Consider the following 18,767-nt stretch of genomic DNA (forward strand, 5'->3'; position numbering starts at 1 on the left):
GATCAATGTCGCTGACGTGCTCGCGCCGAATACCGACGCTGTAGGTGCGGGCTGTAGGTGCGGGCTGTAGTTGTCCGTTTTTTGTAGCCGCGCACCAGCATTGCACAGGGTTTCACTCGTTCGGTATTGCGAGTACTACGGTGGGTACGGGCCTTCAGCCACCGTAGGCCCCCAAATCACCGAACATCCGTCACCACATGTACTGTGCCCCCCCCCCCCCCCCCCCCCCCCCCCCCCCCCCCCCCCCCCCCCCCCCCCCCCCCCCCCCCTGAGAGCATGCAAACTCCGCAACGAGGATAGTGGCAGAGCGGCTCACAGCAAGGAAACAGGCTTCCAGATACATAAAGCAGACGTTTCGTAGCGAGAGCTACACTACGTCAGCCGCTTTGCGAGGTCAGCGCGGCTGCGCGCTGAGCCGTGGCACCACCGCTCCGCCAGCTGTGCGCATGCGCGGAGTGTCGTCAGCGAACCGGAAAGGGGTGGGGGGGGGTATATGTCACAACGGTACGGAGCCTGTGGTAGAAATGGACAGCTCGGAGGAAGCAAGGGCTCGTCGTAGGGAACGTAGGCAAGAGGACGTGGCGAGCCGAGGAGACCGAGGAAGAACGCGCTAAGCGTCTCGATAAGCGACGTAAGGATGACGCGTATAGACGGGCCCGCTTAGCCCACGATAGTGAATCCACGACGAGAGATGACGCTGAATCGAGTTCTGCGTCTCACGCTACTCTACAAGGTTTAACCAGAGCTAAACCACAGCCAATTTTATTAGCGCCATCCTTAAGCTACACAAACACTAAGTTACCCCGTCCCAAATTCCGTGCATACCTGCATATCCCCATAACACGGTCACGTGGTCACTAATGCTAAAGTATGGCGGTGGCCACGCAGTCGGGTAGACCGTTCCAAATGTGGTACTTACTCGTGTTTTCGTATGCTTGCCTCCTAATTCGCTCCATGCAGCGCGGTAATCCATATTCGATACAGGTCGGCAGTTTTAAGGCCTGCTGGGAAACGATGCAGGCTCAACGCTCCGCAGCGGCAGAGCTCTCGATGCATGTCGCGCACATCGCACACTGCGGTCTACAACTCAGCTGCTTCTTTTCCTCCAGGTGTTGCTGCATTCGTAGACAACGAAGTGGTGTCCATAAGGCTTCTTGCACTTCGCAGGAGGGTGACGGTGCATGCTTAAGCACTCTCAAGGGTTACAAAGCTCGCTTCGTAGCGTTTTCGCAACCTGGCGAAAGGTGGCGCTTGATGCCTGCGTTTGAGAGTATGCGCGAACCGGAGCCCGTGCGATAGTGTAGTATTCCGCTCTATATATACCTTATTTAATCGGTGCACGTACCGATAAACCCAAGAACACGCTGTATTGAACACTAAGAAAATTTATTCTGTTCAAGAAGGTCCGCACCTAAACTGCCTCAAACATTCATGATCTGTTTGCCGCTTACATCTGCCCTCTTACTGAAAGTAAGCGTAGGGTTCCATTAAGATTTCTATGCCGACGTACTTGACATTGGTAACGCACTAGTCGAATCATGGTAATATCTGGTTTCTTCCCGTTGCGTTTGGTTTATTGTGGATTTCTGATGTGCAGCTTCTTGCAGTGGGAATGATATTGGGTAGAAAACTTATCTCACTTGTTAGTTCAAGTATAGTTCGGAAGCAAGTAATTTTCCTGTTTGCGCTGCCCTGTTAAAGCCTGCACGTGGCATGCAGTGTGGAACCTTGACCTACAACTACTTGTTTTTTTTTCTTGTTTTTTTGGGAGTAAGGGGGGCTACTCAGAGGGTGTGACACCTTTGCGGTCTTTTACAGACTTGAGATCAGCAGCAAGGACTGCCAAAATAGCAAAGATCACCCGTCGGAGTACTACCAAAAAGCCTGGAGACGGAACTGACCCAAGAGACGGAAACCTGGTTGCTATGGAGTTGATCAACGCATCCCTCAATTGGAAATATCGGCCATGCGATGATTTTTATAAATTCGTGTGCAGTAGGCTCTCACAACGTGGCACCATTTGGATGGTGAGTTCATATTCTCCCGCTGCCTATGGCAAATGCTAGCTTCCTAACCAATTCTTAATGATGGTTCTACAGCGCAAACACACGCACACCAAGAGATAACAAGACACACACACCAGCGCTGGTGTGTGTGTCTTGTCTCTTTCTTGGTCTGTGTGTGTTTGTGCTATTGAACCATCATTATGAATCTACACCAACTAGCCCAACCTGCAGTTATTCCACAAGTTCCTGTCGGCCGGAAAGATTTCAGCGCGCCCTAGTTTAAACCACGCCTCTCATAACGCAGTTTAAAAGGTATTCGGCGCAAAAACTAACAAAACATTACCCAGTCCAACGTGGTCGAATATTGAGAACAGTTTACGCCCGACATAATTCAAGAAGTTACTGGTCTGGCTTCAAGTTGATGGGTTGCTGCTTTCTCCTTTATATCCTCAGTCTAGTTTGACGTGCTGAAATCAGCAGGGGCTTTCCTCTGTACTACAGTCGAAGGGGACTTACTCATGGTCCTCCTTTTCTGAATGCATTCGAGGGTTGCGCATGTGAACGTGATCCCTATTCTATCGTAAGAGGAGAATGAGCCAATGATTCCTCCGGGTTTTCAAATACGTGCTCATGTGTCCTGTGCCCTGTACCCAACCGCTGTGGCTCAGTGGTTACAGGGCTCGGCTAGTGAGCCGGGGTTTCAATCCCAGCAGCTGGGACTGCTTTTCGGTAGACACAAAACTGAAGGCTCCCGTGTGCTAGGCATTGTCACTGCACCTTAAAGAACCCCAGGTGTTCAAAATTAATCCGAAGTCCTCCACTACAACATCCCCATAGCCCATGTGTTGCTTCGGGACGGTAAAGCCCACATATCACCGTGTGCGCTGCTGTGAAAGAAAAGATAAGAAGAAAGCCGGACTACCAACGAAAGCGCCTGTCTTTTAACTGTGTTAGTTGATGGACTTGGATTAGTGTTGAGTTTAAAATGCTAAATAATTATGTTAATTAAACCTAAGCTACATGAACCCCCATTTGAACGCATCAAAAATAGCTCCTTCATGCCTGAGGGGTCCGAAGAGAAATCGACTGTCGATATCAATGTTGCTTCCTTTCTCCTATCAGCAAACCGAGAGTACACGCATCACCATCGAGGCCATGCTCGCCTCCACCAAGGTGCCACCGACAGGCCAGAGTGCGGCGGAAAAAGCGGCAGGCTTGTTCCAGGCATGTGTCCGCCTCGGAACCGGCGCAAGCCACTGCGAGGTATGGCCCTCTGTATGGGGCGCCATAATTTCTCTCGCAATGCTAAAATTAGCGCGGCGTCAAAATTAGTCGCACGGCCCGAAAGCGACACCTAAAATTTTCTGATGTACTAAAATACTGCCAGTTTGGAGCCTCATCGATTTTGACATCAGAAATGTTTCCTCGCCTATTATGCAGTGCAGTTCATTAATTTCTGCCGCGGCCAAACTAGTATACGTTACAAAAAAATGTGAACGCAATTTGTTTTCCAGGTTGATATTTGAGGCTTGATGGAATAAACAGGCCTAACTTGACGAAGTTATTGCTCATTTGCCCCCTCTAGGGCGAAGCGCGAGACCAGAGTTTACGGATGCTGTGAGATAAAAATTTCTAATTTCTAGCTGTCCATGTCAAGCTTAAAATTTTTGTCCGAGAAGGCCATCGCATTTTCAAGCTAAGCTTTCCGTGATTACGCTAGGGCTGATATGTATACGCGTTTCAAACAAAACGAAATGCTAAAGTGCCTACGTGCTTTGCAACATGAGTGCACGCTATAGAAGCCAAGGCAGAGAGAATACTTCTCCGGTTTCTCCTACGGCGCCTGCAAAAGCCCAGACGCAGTTCCGAAATGCAAAACCTCAAATACCATACCATATCTGTTACACCATACCTTCATGGTAACCCATTGTTTATGAATTTATTCTCCTACCTTCCTTGCAGATGCAATCGCTAAAGCATTTCCTGTCCATGCTCGGCCTCGATATGCCGGACATGACCCCGGACCCGAACTTTGACGTCATGGAACGGATAGTGGGGCTATCCTTAGAATACGGCTTCCCAACATACGTAAAATTTGGCTCCTACAAGGTGCCCCGTACAACTCGAAAGACATTGGAAGTACGTACCTGTCTGTACTGAGACACGATTACGAAGACAGCATAGATTTGAAATTCCACAATCATTCCTTTTATTTCAACGTACTTGCGCTTGCTTGAAAGGCATTGAACTTTGTATAAAGTCGCGGTCTCTATATAGAATAGAGTTTCGCCAAATCTAAACTACATTCTTGAAGGAAGCAAAGGAAAACATTATTGCACTCTAGTGCTTTCTTCTGCGGTTTTGGAGCATCTTTTTCCCTACGTGCGCTTCTCACAATTACTACGACACCGACGGCTTTTCGGCCCGAACGAGCTGTATACGCTGTCGCGTACGCGTAATACTTCCGTTCGAGACGGTTCTCTCTACACAGATCATTTCGGTACGCTTTGCGCTTGTGGTATCCTAAGATGTTTTTCAATACAGCCATTGATGTTCTATATTTCCACGTGCTGAAATTTCTCAGATGAAAGATCTGATTGAGAAACGCTACAGCGGGAAAGTTTCTAACGGCAAGGATAGAATCTAACTGGAGAAGCTGTCAAAGTTATGGTAAAAGTGTAAGAGAACAGAATTCGGTATAATATCCAGAGAATCGAACAAGCTCTAAAATACGCAGGCAACCTAAAGGCGGTCAAAAGAATTCTATGCATTGTCAGAAATAAAATGTATGCGCTATGAGAGAAGGAAGGTAACTTCAATACTCATTTTCAACATAGATAACGTAGTCATAGTTGCCCAGGAGTTTTTCACTGATCTATACAATCCCCTAATTAATCAGGACGATAATGACTGAGTCCAAGGTTTTGAGGAATTAAACATCCCGTCAGTAACAAAAGAAGCAGTACAGAAAGCCTTGAAAGCTAACATTATCTTAATCTATAAGGAAAGGGATGTTAAGGACATAAAAAATTTCAGACAGATCTGCTTACCGCCCGTTGCCTACAATGTAGTTACTAAGGTGATCGCTAATAAAATCAGAGCAACCGTAGACTTCAATCGACCGAGTGACCAGGCTAGTTTCGTAATGACTACTCGACAAAAGATGATACATATTAACATCACGATTCTCGTGAAACAGCTATACAGAATATATACCCCCTCCCCCATTTATAATCTTCATAGATTGGGAAAAAAGTATCTGATTACATTTGACACCTCAGCAGTGATGCAGGCAATACGAAACCAGGGTGTAAAGCAGCATACATAAAAACACTAGAAAATATCTATTGCGGCTGCGGAGCTACCGTAGTCCTCTGTATAAACAGTGAATGAAATCCCAATAAGGAAGCATGTCAGGCAGGAGTAAATGATCCGTTTAACGCTACTATCGTGAGTGTACAGGAATATTAAAAGCCGTGGACTGGGAAGAACTGGGCAAAAAATTTAATGAAGGCTACATTAGCGGCCTGCGATTTGCTGCTTATATTGCATTGTTAGGTAACACGGGCCAAATTGGGAACACGATCGAGGACATGGCATGCTTCAGGGAACGGCAAGTCAAAAATTATTATGCACAAAACTAATGCGATCTTCAGCAGTCTAGGTAGGAATCGGCAGTTTATGATACGAATCGAAGCGTTGGAAATCGTAGGGCAAGTAAAGACCGTTGGCCTGGACGATGAAATTGAAATAATTAGGAGAATTAGAATTAGATGCAGTGCATTCGGCAGCCATTGCTAGATCATGAATGCGAGTTTACCAATCTGTCTCACGATAACTATATATAACAGCCGCATCTTACCGGTGGTCACATATAGGGCAAAAACGTGAAGTTTAATAAAAAAAAAACGGCGAACTTAAATTTAGGACATCGCAGTTAGCTATTGAAAACAAAATTGATAAGTGTAACGTTAAGAAATCGTTAGATTGACGATGATGATAATAATGGTTTCCGCATTCTAGCAGCCGCTTTGCCAACTGGTTTGACCAGTCCAAGGAAATGAATCTGCGTGCTCAGCTTCTGGCATTGACGATTTTTTTATTAGGAGGTTGGCTTTGCGTACGTCTTGATATGTAAAGACTGCTGGTCTTGCAGCGCTAGCTTTGTGAAGTGCGCCCTAGAGCGTATAGTGTTCATAGCTTTGCAGTCTTATACAGCGAGTACTGTTAATTGCCTGTTTCCCGCATTTCCTTCAATTGTAGTAGTAGCAGTAATAGCAGTAGTAGTTGTTATCGACGCAACCAGAGGGCGGTTGCCACGGTAACCACCTGTAGGATGGTAACCGTAGGTGGAATGGGGAGGCTATGGCGACAAGGCACGAATGCATAACAAAGGGGTGGCTAAAACGGTAACCACCTGTAAGATAGTTAGCATGGCAGGAGAACGGTATGGCGACGGTATGGCTTTATAAACGAACCAAAACGCATGCCGCTGTGGCTTTCGTTGTCTAAATATAGCGTTAAATCAAAATACTTAAACGGCTGTCAATGAATCTCACATCGCACACTGAACCATCGTGATTGGTTTTTCGTTTTATCGACTTTAGATGAATTCACAAAAGTTTGACGATGTGTCCACAAGATAAGTATACGGTAGTAATAGCCCGAAGCGATCCTGATGTTCTATTACGAAAAGTAGAGGCCATCTTGCTTTTCACCTGCGTCAGTAACGTTTTAAAAATAAAACTCTGAAGCTGGGCCGTATCGTGTAGTGCTGCCTTCAACAGCCTGTTTCTCAGCGTACACCCTCCGAGGGACATTTAGTTTCGAACCTGCTCGAACTGAATATATATGTGAAAATAACGATTTTCGCATGCCGCGCTATATATCCAGGTGAGGAGGAACATTCGTTTCTTCCCGAAGCTTTCTCATATGACTCTAGCGCAATTCTGATCACTGCGCTAATATTTACTGCTAATGATTGGAGCCCCAGGAGGGCGTCGCTATTACATAGAGTGCAGTGACAGGGGCATGACAATCTCCTTATATCTAGAGCTTGTTTCCTAGGTGCGTAAAAATACTCCTTAAAAGGAGCAAGAACATTCATTCGGAAGACCTTCCAAAGGGAGTTAGTTCACTGAAATCGCAAACCTCAAAACTATCTTTTTGTGGTAACAAACTGAGAAGTTTTTAGACTGTTCGGGACATTTTACCGATCTCAACTGAACTTGTTCTGTGCCACTTGTCAATAGAAGCAGAGAACGCTAATCAGGCGATTCCCTGTACCCATAGCAGGACTGCAGTGAGGTCGGCTAATGGGCTGTCAATCTGGAGGTTTGTTGGTTTTCAAGCCGCTGAAGTGTGAGTAGAGGTAAGATACAAAAACTTGAGCTTTAACCGACATCACCGCACTGCCGCAGATCAGCGTCAACGTAGAGGACGAGGAGTGGATCCTGAATCGGCACAAGCATAACAGTGACGAGCAGTTGGTGGAATCCTACTCGAATGACTTGGACACAGTGTATAGTAACAGCCTGAACTCTGTGGCACTCGCTAGGCGCATCGTCCATGCCGAAGTGATCGGTGGGTATCGCTATGCTGCTCTTTTCTTTCACTTTCAAGTTAACTTGAACCGGTAAATCTACAGATGAGAGGAGCACAAACAAAAAGGCAAAAGAATTAGGCTTGAATGGGGCCTGTAGCCTCTATAAAACTGTCACGTTGTTGAATGTAGCAAATACATAGGTACAGCGATGGATAAACGGAAGAAAATGCATTATTAAACATTACAATATAAAATACATACACGTGAAAAAAGACGCTATAGAATACAAGAGGAGATGATACAAGAAGAGATGCAGGGAGAGAAAGGTTTTTTTATAGTAGAAAATGATAAAAACGAAACATTATCCGGCATAATTAAGTTATTTACAAGTATAGCAAGAAAAAAGTTTGAATATTCTTTGGAATGAGTGTATTCGACAGTAACACAAATATTTTATAGAAAAATGCAAAATGAGGCCATTAAAAAAATGAATGGGTTTCTGTTGAGTTCCTAATGAGTTTAATAAAGTAGGCAGTGTGTTACGCGACATTTCATGGCCGTAGTTGGTGCGTGTTTTAGAAACGCACCATATTTCTCTGTGACGTATATTGTAGCTGCCAGAATTCGTTGTCAGTACGTCTAAGTGCTAAGAAAATAACGGTTCTGTTTTCTCACAGTAATGAAATAAAATAGTGTGATGGAAGGTGGAACCCGGTTGTAAGGGGGAGGGCGCTGAAAAGCGGCTGCATATCTGCGTCAAAAGAATTACTAACAGCACGCACTCCTATCTAAGCAATAAAAAGAAAGTTTTGGGATGTTAGTGGTTCTGGTCTTACCCCAGACTAAATAGTAAGTTAAATTCGAAAGGAAGAGGGCGCTGTACAGTGGTTTGTTCACGCTGAACGAATGAAAAAAATCGAAGTTTCGTTACTACTCGAGCCCGTTTGCTAGCATACAGTGGGGGTGGGGTCAAGCTAAGATAGTTGAATGGAGGTGCGGTGAACTAGTATATGCCACCGTACAGGAGCCGGCTACCGACCACGGTGTAAGAATCTACCGACATACCTGATTTCGCGAAGATAAGGACGTCATTTTGCTGACGATCGCATGGCCGCTTTTTAGATGTTTTTACCCGTTATCACAGGTGGAACTACAAATAAAATGACAATAAATAAGTTTAATGGCATGATAACGAAAAGACGACAAGATGCCAAAAAGAAATGGAGTTACTGGAAACTTAGAGATCTCTTATACGAGTCATACATGAACGACATAAGAGCGACCACAGCAACAGGTCTTCGGTTTGGGTTAGCTAACGTCCTCATGACTGCTCGGTTTCACCGATGGTTTCAGCGCCTCTTTACGTCTTTTAGCTGGCTTCTAGTAGTTCATCTGTTGAACGAAAGATAATATTTTGTGAAAAGGACTTTTTCACCGGCGTTTTGCTCCACAGAGATTACATGCCATGGTGGTTGGCCGTGTTCAAGTAGGGCGGTTTGTGCTCAAGTTCTGTTCTCCTTTGGTAGCGAAAGCTGCACTACTATAGCTGGGACGCATTTCGACACGAGCGTATACATAACCATGTGTGGTCCACTTAGCCCTCAGCTTTGACCTTCGACTTTGACCTTGACGTTCGACTTTTGATCTTTGACCTTGGAATTTCAGCGTGAACTTCGATTTTGAAATTTCACATTCCATGTATGACATTCAATCGTGACCTTGCAAGCTGTCGGCAGAGGCAGTGAGAAAGCCATGTGGTAATCACGTTGTGTGATGCGATTCAGTTCACAGTTGTGACGTCAGGTGTGCGGTATATATAGCCAGAGCTGTGCGCTTGACTTAGACGCTATGGAGGAAGGTGAGTGCGCTGAGGAGCGCACGTATAGTGAACTACGTCTTCGAATATTGCTGCAAGCCGCTTTTGGCATTCGCTACGTAAAATTCGTCGCGCAGGGTTGAACCGCTGCCTAACGTTTTGCTGTTTACTACGCTGTGTTTGGTTATGTGTGAATTGTTTTACTCATTTCGCCTTTGCTGCGCTGCAGTCCAAGTGTTCATGCTAGCAGTCCGGACATCCTCGATATTTCCTATTTGGACAACGGTTGGAGAACTTGGCCGCTTCACAATAGGTACCATTTCTGAAGGTGCGTAGCACTCTTTTATGGGCGCTCGTTTATAAATGCATAGTATTGGCATACTCGTTCGAAACACCAAGCGCTAAGGCGCTATTATTACGGCGACTGAAGTTCGAGATGTAGCTACAGTTGTACAAAATACGCAACATTGATCTGCACCAAGGAACACGAAAGACAAATTAACTACGCCTGCCATCCCATACGTATAATCAAATCGCATCTTGGCAACTGAGAGGACAACGAATTAACTCGAGCCACTTATTGGCAGATTAGATGGGCAAGAGATACGTATGAGTCATGGATTCCGGGATCGATCAAGGCGGGATTCATTAGTTGGCTAAACCTGTCAGAGCCCTGCTTCATCGCCTGGTCTTCGAGCATGAACGCCACCACATGAGTGTGTCGCGGCATTAATCTTTCATTTCGCGCTTACTGATCACGGTAGAATGCTGTGCGACATGTAAGTGGGGCCTGGTTTTGATGTAGTCACCGAGGAAAATGCAGCGTACCATTCGAACTTCGAGCCAATTATTCCCAAACTACTCGCAAACTTGACAAGTAATTCGATTCGAATCATTTTGAACATGCCCTGTTTATTCGTTCGAATAGGGACAAATAGGTTCAAATCAAATAGGAGAATATTCGACTCACTATTCGCAAATTTCGAATATTCGCACACTAATACTTACTATGCTCAATTTTTGGACTTTATCTCGAACAAGAAAAATTTTTAAGTAGCCGTGGCAGCAAAACAACGAATTTATTTTTAAATTGTGTAACATTAAATGCGTCCTAAAGCAACGATCTCTTTCAGTTTTCCTATATGAAGGGCTTTCCTCGGGTCATGTGTGGCAAAAAAGTTAACAAATTACAAGCATATTTAAATATTTGTTTTTCTAAACTAACCTATTCTCTAACGCACTCTGCTGCGAACAACTTTTTTTTCAAATTCAAGACGAAATATTTAAATTATGGTCATGATTTCATGGCGATATGACTCAGCTGCCCCCCTTCCCCCGCTTGCCCTGTGAACGTTTCATAAATATAGAACAGCGGTTCAAGTGTTGACCCTTGAGTCCTGCATATCTCTTTAAGCGCGGGATTCGTACCAATCGGTTCGTTACGGTGTCGGAGCCCTTAAAAATTAGCAAGAAATCGGTACGAATTGGCCAAAATGATTTGCGCGGCGACATCTGCGATTCTGTGTTGCCAGTGTACCTTAAGATCCCCACTGCGTGCATTTTGCGACACATAAAATGGTATGGCTTCAAAGATAACGGTGCGTACGAACCTTTGAAGTCCAAACGCATCTCATTGCTAGTTCACAAGTGGCCCAGTTTTTTTAGCTTCTAGTTAAGTGCAGTATAGGAGGCTCTCCTGTGTTTTTTAATACAAGCCTATCGCACAGTTCATTTGAAACGAACTACTAAAGTATTCTTCTGACCATGCTTCTTCTCTAGAACACTGGGAAAGCCTCATCACGCAATACACGGGATTCGCGTTCAAAGCCAGAGACGCAGTGTCTATTCGGGACAACGCCACCGGATTAATGGAACTGTTAATGGACAACGCCCGCCTCCGGCGCGATGACTCACGGCTACTGGTGGCATGGACCCTGTTACACAAGCTTCTACCTTTTGCTGACGGCCAGAAGATGACCTTGCTGGCTGAGAAGAAATATGGGCATCAGCGAGGAGCCGTCAGCGATTTCTGCTACGACGCAGTCTCCAATGTCATGGCGCTGGCCGCCTCTCAGCGATACTTCAGCCACTGTGCGTATCACTTGCTGCACTTTGGCCGATATATCTCCTCAGGAAGCATAGAATGTTGCCGCTGCGCTCTAAGCAGTTATTACTCACCTATGCGACTTTTTTGTGGCGTATAGATGCAGCCTGTATCGAATCACGTCTGTAGCTAATGATGCCGTATCCCATCACATCTTAGGCAGGATTTTTGTGCTAGTGCTAGTTGAAGTCAGGTAGCTGTGTTTGATATTAGGCTGCCTTAGTGAGGGTTGTAAAACCCTTTGCACTATCTTCTTTGTTTGAGAACATTCCAAACAAATACATCACAGATTTTTTTTGGCCATGCACATGTAGTTTCCATAAATAATAGCGAACGTAGAGGCCTTGGCCGATTTGGACTAAAATCGATGTCCAACCATAATTTAGCGTGACCGACACGATAGTGACCTCAATATTTGGCCTAGGTCATTGCCAAAATTGGACATTGGTGATTCGGGAATGCTTTCGCACTGTAATAGGTTTAGTCAAGTTAAAACCCTGACATTTTTTTCTGTTTTGGTTTCGATTTTTTATCTAGGCTGTAGTCTAGAAATCACACTGCTTACAACCCGGTGGGCACTCTTCCCGCTGTGCGGTGGGCACTCTTCTAGCAACTTACGCCAAATCTCAGTTATCCCGATTGCTTAACAGTTACAATCGAATGCGAAGCTGCTTCAAAAGCGTTACAAACTCCTAGCCGTGAAGAAAGGAAATAGGCCTGTTGGGACATATACCATGCTGACGGCGCTGTCTTCTTCCAACGGACTTGCCCCTGGCAGTCGTTCCTGAGAGTGCACTGGGGTCTGCCCACTGGTTAACCACGGACATGATAGAAGCTCTGGAGGCGAAGATTGAGGGGACGGACTGGATCCAGGGAGACGCTTGGTGCATAATGTCTGACAAGGCGAAGCACCTCCGATTCACCGTAGGCTTTCCTGAAGGCCTCGACAAAGAGTCTCTGGTGGAGGCCTTCTACGGTGAGCTATCCACCATGCAGTAGCGTCGCTGCGTTACTGCTAATATCAGTGTTCTCCTAATATGTTACTTTAGAAATGGAGAGTGACAGACTTGTTAATTCACGAATATAGTTGATGCTTACTGTAAGGAAGACGATGGGCAGAATCACTTTAAAAAAAAAGTGGCTGGTGGTTTAATATTTCCAGCCACAAAATATTCTGCGAAGTAAGTTTTTTGTAAGTGGACACCACCAGCATGTACTTGAAAGTATGAATGATGTGTCCGCTGGCCCAAGGAGCCTATTATGAGCGTCTTCAATGTTTTCATCGTTGACGCCAATTTGCCCATTGTACATCGGCAGCCTATGCTCCAGTGCCGCCTTTCTGCAGCGGTGTTGTTAACGTCAACGCATGCAGCGCTCATCTCTGTGTCACTACCCCTCCACAGCTCAAGTAGCTAGTGTTAGTTGATGGAGAAGGCGATGTGCAATGCACAGCGCGGAAGCGTGGTGCAGTTTAACACGAGACGTGATCGGCTGCGGCGATATCAGTGCTCTCGTGCAGTGGCCAGCGAAGCGCATCTGCTCACGCCGCCGCTGACTCCAATCCCAGTAGCGGATATTTATTGGATTTATTTTTATTTTTTTATTTCACTCGGCACAAACCCACAAACATCGCAAGCTCTTGCTCGGGGTTTACCCGTCGGAATAGTACTTTCGCACTATTGAACGAGAAGATGAAATTAGGCAACTCTGAAGAAGGTTGCATTGTCTATCTGAACGAATGTCTTTCCTGTTTGTTGAGGCCCTGCGATAGCGGCCCACCGGCAATTAAAATCACTTGTAGCAACATAGCATAGTGGGCGAGTTGGTATTGCATCTTTAAGGAACGAAACAGCGCAACTAAAACGAAGGACCAAGAACAGCATGTGTTCGTGTCTCTCTTTTTCTTGGTCCTTCGTTTTAGTTGCACTGTTTCGTTCCTTAAAAAAAATAATTAAAATCAATCGTTCATCTTCACTCATGTTGCACTGCATGTCCTTCGGCTTGCCGGCCCGTCACAGTAATACCTTACTTAAGCACTTTAAATTACAAGTTCATATATGCTGCTTGTGAGCAAATAATTTTACTTACGCTATGAGTAACATAACAATGCTCATTTTTCTTTGGTCGACACTGCAGCGGACTTCCCCAATGTCGGCGCAAATTTCTTTGAATCGTACTTGGAGTCGCTTCGACTGCTGACGACCCGAGAATTCAGCGGTAATATCAGCGCGAAATTCAATGTCACGGAGGCCAACGCGGCCTACGATCCCGTGGAACACACCATCAACATCTATGCCGCTCTCCTGCAGCCGCCGTTCTTCTTCAACAACGGTCCTCCTTCAATGAACTACGGAGGTCTGGGACAGGTACGCCTTCCAATGTATGCGTGCTCTTTATAGGCTGATCAAGGGAAGATATTGCACGAAAGACCAAGAGACCAAGAGCTGTGAAATCGACCCTTATAAAAATGGTCTCTAGACAGTCTATAGACTTCTTATAGACTTTATTTTCTTCCTAAAGATATTTATTTTTGTCTATTCATAGTCTGTAGACAAAAGTCTACTAAAAGTGTACGGCAATAAATCTATATATTGTCTGTAGGCCGCCTTGCGGATTTGTATTGCCTATAGACTATTCTCTAGAATTTGTCTATAGACAGTGTGTAGACTTTATTGACAGATGTCTATGAACAGTTTATAGACTAAGATTTCTTTTTAATTGCCACAGAGCTACTAGTTTTCTTGCGGCTTTCTGCGAACCATTCGTTAATTTAGAAACTCTGTCTTAAAAAATAAACCATTTTCTTCCTCTCGGTTAGACAGTCTTTGTCGCTTCCTTGAGAGCTAGCCCTCTTGCGTACCTGTAATATCACTCCAGGAACGAATGAAGCCTGAGCCATTTCCTTCAGAGGCCCATTAAAAATACTTGTTCCAGCTTATCAAATAGGCATCGCATTGTTTACTATTATAACTCCTTTCTTTTGAACTGATTCGTCAAAGCACTTATAGAGCTTTTATGGGGCCTTTGGCGTTCATGTTGCTTGTAGCTTTCCAAAGACTTTTATCGAGCCGCAAACATGCACAACCGCCGCGTCATATCTACTGGCGATGAGTAGCCTTGGGGCGTGGAATCTCCATAAACCAAACTAACCAATATCTACAGACTAGCGTATCCCAGAAAGCATACGACCATGAGCCTGCTCCTGAATATAGTTAGGATAGTTTCCGGCAGATTTTCTTGGAGTTTTCGTTTTCGCGCCGATTATCTGCCACGCATGAGACATCAGACACTTTTAGTTGGCCGTACGGAACGGCGTTACGTACGCAGGAACGTTGCGGGTCGCGAGTGCGCATGCGCAGAACGTTCCGTACCGCTGGGCCACTTGCGTACGTACGCAAGCATCGTGTCGTTGCGTGCGTACGCTACGGGCACGTTACGGGTTGCGTTGACAAGATGGCGGCGCCCAGCTCGCCCGCTTCAAAATAAATACATGTCGCCGCTACAATCTCCGACGGGATAGCTCGCTCAAATGGTAGCGGTTCGCTTTTATTTCGCACACTCTCGCCCACACGCAGAAGTATAAGCGATAACTAGCCCCTGTTTTTAAGATAATTTGGTGATTTTCAAGCTGTAGGCCTAACCGTGTTTACCTCGTAGCAACGACACCTGGCGGAGGACTTCTCTGGCTTTTAGTCAATTATTTCATTTTCTTCTGCTTGCATAGTTTTTCTTGGAACAAAAAAAAAAGACTCGCGATGCAGCCAGCTTCGTTACCAGTAATTAAATGCTTCTCGGCATTTCGATAGCTGCTGTGGTAGCCGCGGAGCACACGAGAATCACAACCTGATCACGACCACGAGAAAACAAAACAGCGAGAACGGCTGGAGGAGGATTGGCGAGAGGCTTGGCTTGGCTGATGTCAAGAACTTTTCAAACATCAGTTATCATTTCTTGCGCCAGATGGCGCGGAGAAGCACAGCGGAGAATTTTAGGATGCGCTTGGTACGTCCACTCGGAAGGACGCTAACGTACGGCTAACTAAAAGTGTCATGGACGCGCCATTCGTGCCGTACGCAACGTAGTGAGCGTTGCGTACGTAAGCCCGTTACGTACGGCCAACTAAAAGTGTCTATCGACTGTGTTAAAATTACCGAACGTCAAGCCGTGGCAACACCCGCCCACCTGCCGATTCGAAGACTGGCGTGCTCGATATTTAAACATACATGCGCATCAAAGAACGAGGCCTCCATTAATATTTTAACCCCCCTCTGTGATCGATTTCCCACCGGCGGCAGCTTGCGGCACAAGCTGATGATGCTGGAGTGTGATATTTCTAACCCGTCTGTGCAGTAAAACTTTACAGACGTAACTGAGCTTATCATGAGCTAGAGTTTGCCGACAGTTCTTCCTGGAAAAGAACGAAAGCCACGGGGCGTAGCGTCTGTAGCTTTGTGTCTCCGCAAGTTTGGACCCTGGGTCGTCTGGTTTAGGTCCTTCTTCAGCTTCGTTTCCGCTTCCAATAACGCTGATTCGAGTTTTGTTGCAACCTAACTTGATCAGTTAATTAGAAGGAGGTTGCCACGGCTAGAGTACTAAGAGGGCAGTTTACCTCAGTGCAAAGCTCCCATTCACGGGACCTAATGCCGAGGAAGATAAGACGACCTAAACGTTGGCCCCTTCCGTGGAAACGTGAGATTTTCCATCCGTGCACCGCGAAAGGACGGAACGTTACCATCCGACGCCTTTCTTTCTTCTGATTTTTAACGTTTAGTGTTTCAGGTTAACAAATTTATATGTTCAAATTGACAGATCAGGTTACGAGATCATACTCTCGATTCACACAAATTGGATGGGAGGGCTGTACTTAAGATAAAGCTAGCTGATGTGCAGCCATGGAACCGCAACGTATAACAGAATCACTTTGCCCTATCGGTCGCTATTACACGTCATCCCTGCGTATTAAATGGAACCCAATCTTAGGGTGGGAGGGTGTTTTCCGGCTTTTTTTCTTTGGCTTCACTTCCACGAAAAGTCCGCGCATATATTAGCCTCTATCTGTGTGCGATCGCAGCCTGCAATAACAATGGCGAATATGGTGCGTTTAAATGCAGGTGGATTACTATCTGCGCTTTTTCGTAGAGCTCGACTTTGCGTATATAGTCTGCTTTTAGCAATTTGATAAACTCGAATACGGTTATTTTCTCTTACGTAGCGTTCCACTTTAACTGAGACGTGAACATTACCCTGCGACCGACCTCCGCAGGTTCTTGGCCACGAAATTATGCACGCCTACGACGTTGCCGCAATGTCTACTGATTATCTGAATCGCCGGATCGACTTGGGAAAATCGCCTACAATGGAGCTGCAGGCAGCAAAAGTGTTGTGCCTTCACTCATCCTACCTAAAGGTTCGTGTCCGTTAAACTTATTACGCACAAATATTTTGATGCAATATGTTCACGAAACATTCCATTAAACGTTGATTGTTTTCGCGACTTTTTTCTCCTCTGCGGCAAACCTGAAGCGAGAAAACAGGGTGAATCATTTTAACAGATGCGAATTCTGACTCCTCCCGCGAGGAGTAACTCGCGTATGAATTGACTACGGGTCGGTATAATCAACAGAGAAGCATGCAGCGGTTTGCAGCTTCTGCCTCACCGTGCCACCTGATAGCCTTCTCTGTTAACACAGTAGAGCGGGATATGATGTGTCCTGATTAGGATCTCGACTGGAGAAAGAACTTCAGTCTACAGTTTGTTGGATATCAAATAATCCGTGACATAGCGTCCGTGACAAATTCGCATGTATGCTGATGGTGGTATTATAAGCATGGCTGTGCTCAGCAAGCGTTTTCAACGCCCCGTTCCAGAATGCAAATGCATCGAATGACATCTGGCGGTCATGAAGATAAATTTCATCAGTCTTAAGTCGTTTCCGCCATCAGTGCAGGCCAATTATTCATTATAATCGTTTTGCATAGCCAAGTCCAAGAGCCTGGAAAAGTGCAAAAGGCGTCAGCATAGCTTTGGTACTCTGTCTTCACGCACAAACTCGCCTAAGCGTTACTGCGCCTTACTCAACTGGCGTCTGACTCAACTACGGCGAAACAACCCCTACAAAAATGGTCTATAGATAGTATTATAGACTTCTTATAGATTCTGTTGGCTTCCTAAAGATATTTCTTTTTGTCTATTCAGTCTATAGACTATCTATAGATAAAAGTATACTAAAAGTGTATGGCCATAAATCTATAGATTGTCTATAGGCTCTCTGTAGCATTTGTATTGTCTATCGACTGTTCTCTAGGATTTGTCTACAGAGAGTCTTTAGACCTTATAGACAGAAGTATATAGACAGTCCATAGACTGTCTAAAAAAATGTTTGTAAGGGGCCCTGCAGGTTGGCACAACTAAAGCATATTTTCATAGTGCTTTTTCCGAATCACGCGAAAGACTTGTCTTGACCATTCAAGCGTCCCAGAGTTAAGAATAAGACTCAGAATTTAAGTCTGTATTAATACCAATAAGCATGTGTTGCGGTGTTCCTTTCTCAGCTTTTAACATCGTCAACCGCGTTCTCAGTGTTACAAGGCTACCAGATAGTCAGGCTAGGAAACCGGCTATGCATAATCTTCTACATGCTCGCTGTAAGCGCTCGACTAGTCTATGCTGCGCCTGCAGGCGGAATCCCTGTCACGGGCGAGGACGACCAACTATATTACGGACTTGGAAGGCTTCGCCGACTTCGCGGGCCTACTCCTGGCGTACGCCGCCTATCGGAGCACTTCGGACGACCAACAGAGGGCGTTTATGCCGGGCCTCACACACGAGCAGGCCTTCTTCGTCTCTCACTGCCTCAAGTGGTGTTCTGAACCTAAAGAAACCCGAAGTCCACCACACGAGCGCTACTGGCACAGCCGTTCTCGGTGCATTGTGCCCCTGCAAAACATGCCTGAGTTCGCGAAGGCTTTCGCCTGCACAGAAGGGGACCTCATGAACCCCAAGGACCGGTGCCGCTTCTGGTAGAGCCGTGGCTCATAGAACCAGTTAAGCAGTGGCGAACCACTGTTCTCCGGGCAAGATATTATTGTACGCTAACGTTTTGAGCCGACCCCAATGTTTTGCTCGTTCTATTTGCTACTAACGTCACGTTTGATTCATTCCTATTTACTGGTTTTTGAAAAGTGTGGAGCATGATTTGCGTACCGTGAAATAATAACTTTTACTGCTTTGACATTTTCGTGGTCCATACTTCAGGTAGTACGCGGTAATTAAAGATTATTTGCCGTATTTTGCAA

At 45.5% G+C, this 18,767-nt stretch overlaps 2 protein-coding genes across 2 annotated transcripts; both read left to right on the top strand.

Annotated features, from left to right (window-relative positions):
• The first annotated feature begins 3,161 nt into the window (after positions 1-3,161).
• LOC149332243 (endothelin-converting enzyme-like 1) lies at positions 3,162-14,586 on the top strand. Its single transcript, XM_089557492.1, has 7 exons — positions 3,162-3,269; positions 3,969-4,145; positions 7,427-7,589; positions 11,147-11,458; positions 12,250-12,447; positions 13,608-13,837; positions 14,518-14,586. The coding sequence occupies exons 1-7, from the start codon at positions 3,162-3,164 to the stop codon at positions 14,584-14,586; spliced, it is 1,257 nt and encodes a 418-aa protein (XP_089413618.1).
• Positions 14,587-16,752: 2,166 nt separating this feature from the next.
• Positions 16,753-18,495, top strand: LOC149332244 (neprilysin-21-like). The gene is made up of 2 exons (XM_089555719.1): positions 16,753-16,878; positions 18,151-18,495. Exons 1-2 carry the CDS (start codon positions 16,753-16,755, stop codon positions 18,493-18,495), a joined length of 471 nt encoding a protein of 156 aa, XP_089411845.1.
• Positions 18,496-18,767: the final 272 nt, after the last annotated feature.

This window comes from Amblyomma mixtum, chromosome 8 (assembly GCF_055824585.1).
Source record: "Amblyomma mixtum isolate Tamu chromosome 8, ASM5582458v1, whole genome shotgun sequence".
Lineage (NCBI taxonomy): Eukaryota > Metazoa > Arthropoda > Arachnida > Ixodida > Ixodidae > Amblyomma > Amblyomma mixtum.

Coding starts and splice junctions, on each gene's coding strand:
- LOC149332244 (XM_089555719.1), top strand. CDS start 16,753: ATGCACGCCTACGACGTTGCCGCAATGTCTACTGATTATCTGAATCGC. Junction 16,879..18,150: donor TTCACTCATCCTACCTAAAG/GTTCGTGTCCGT, acceptor CTGCGCCTGCAG/GCGGAATCCCTGTCACGGGC.
- LOC149332243 (XM_089557492.1), top strand. CDS start 3,162: ATGCTCGCCTCCACCAAGGTGCCACCGACAGGCCAGAGTGCGGCGGAA. Junction 3,270..3,968: donor CCGGCGCAAGCCACTGCGAG/GTATGGCCCTCT, acceptor CCTTCCTTGCAG/ATGCAATCGCTAAAGCATTT. Junction 11,459..12,249: donor TCAGCGATACTTCAGCCACT/GTGCGTATCACT, acceptor TGCCCCTGGCAG/TCGTTCCTGAGAGTGCACTG.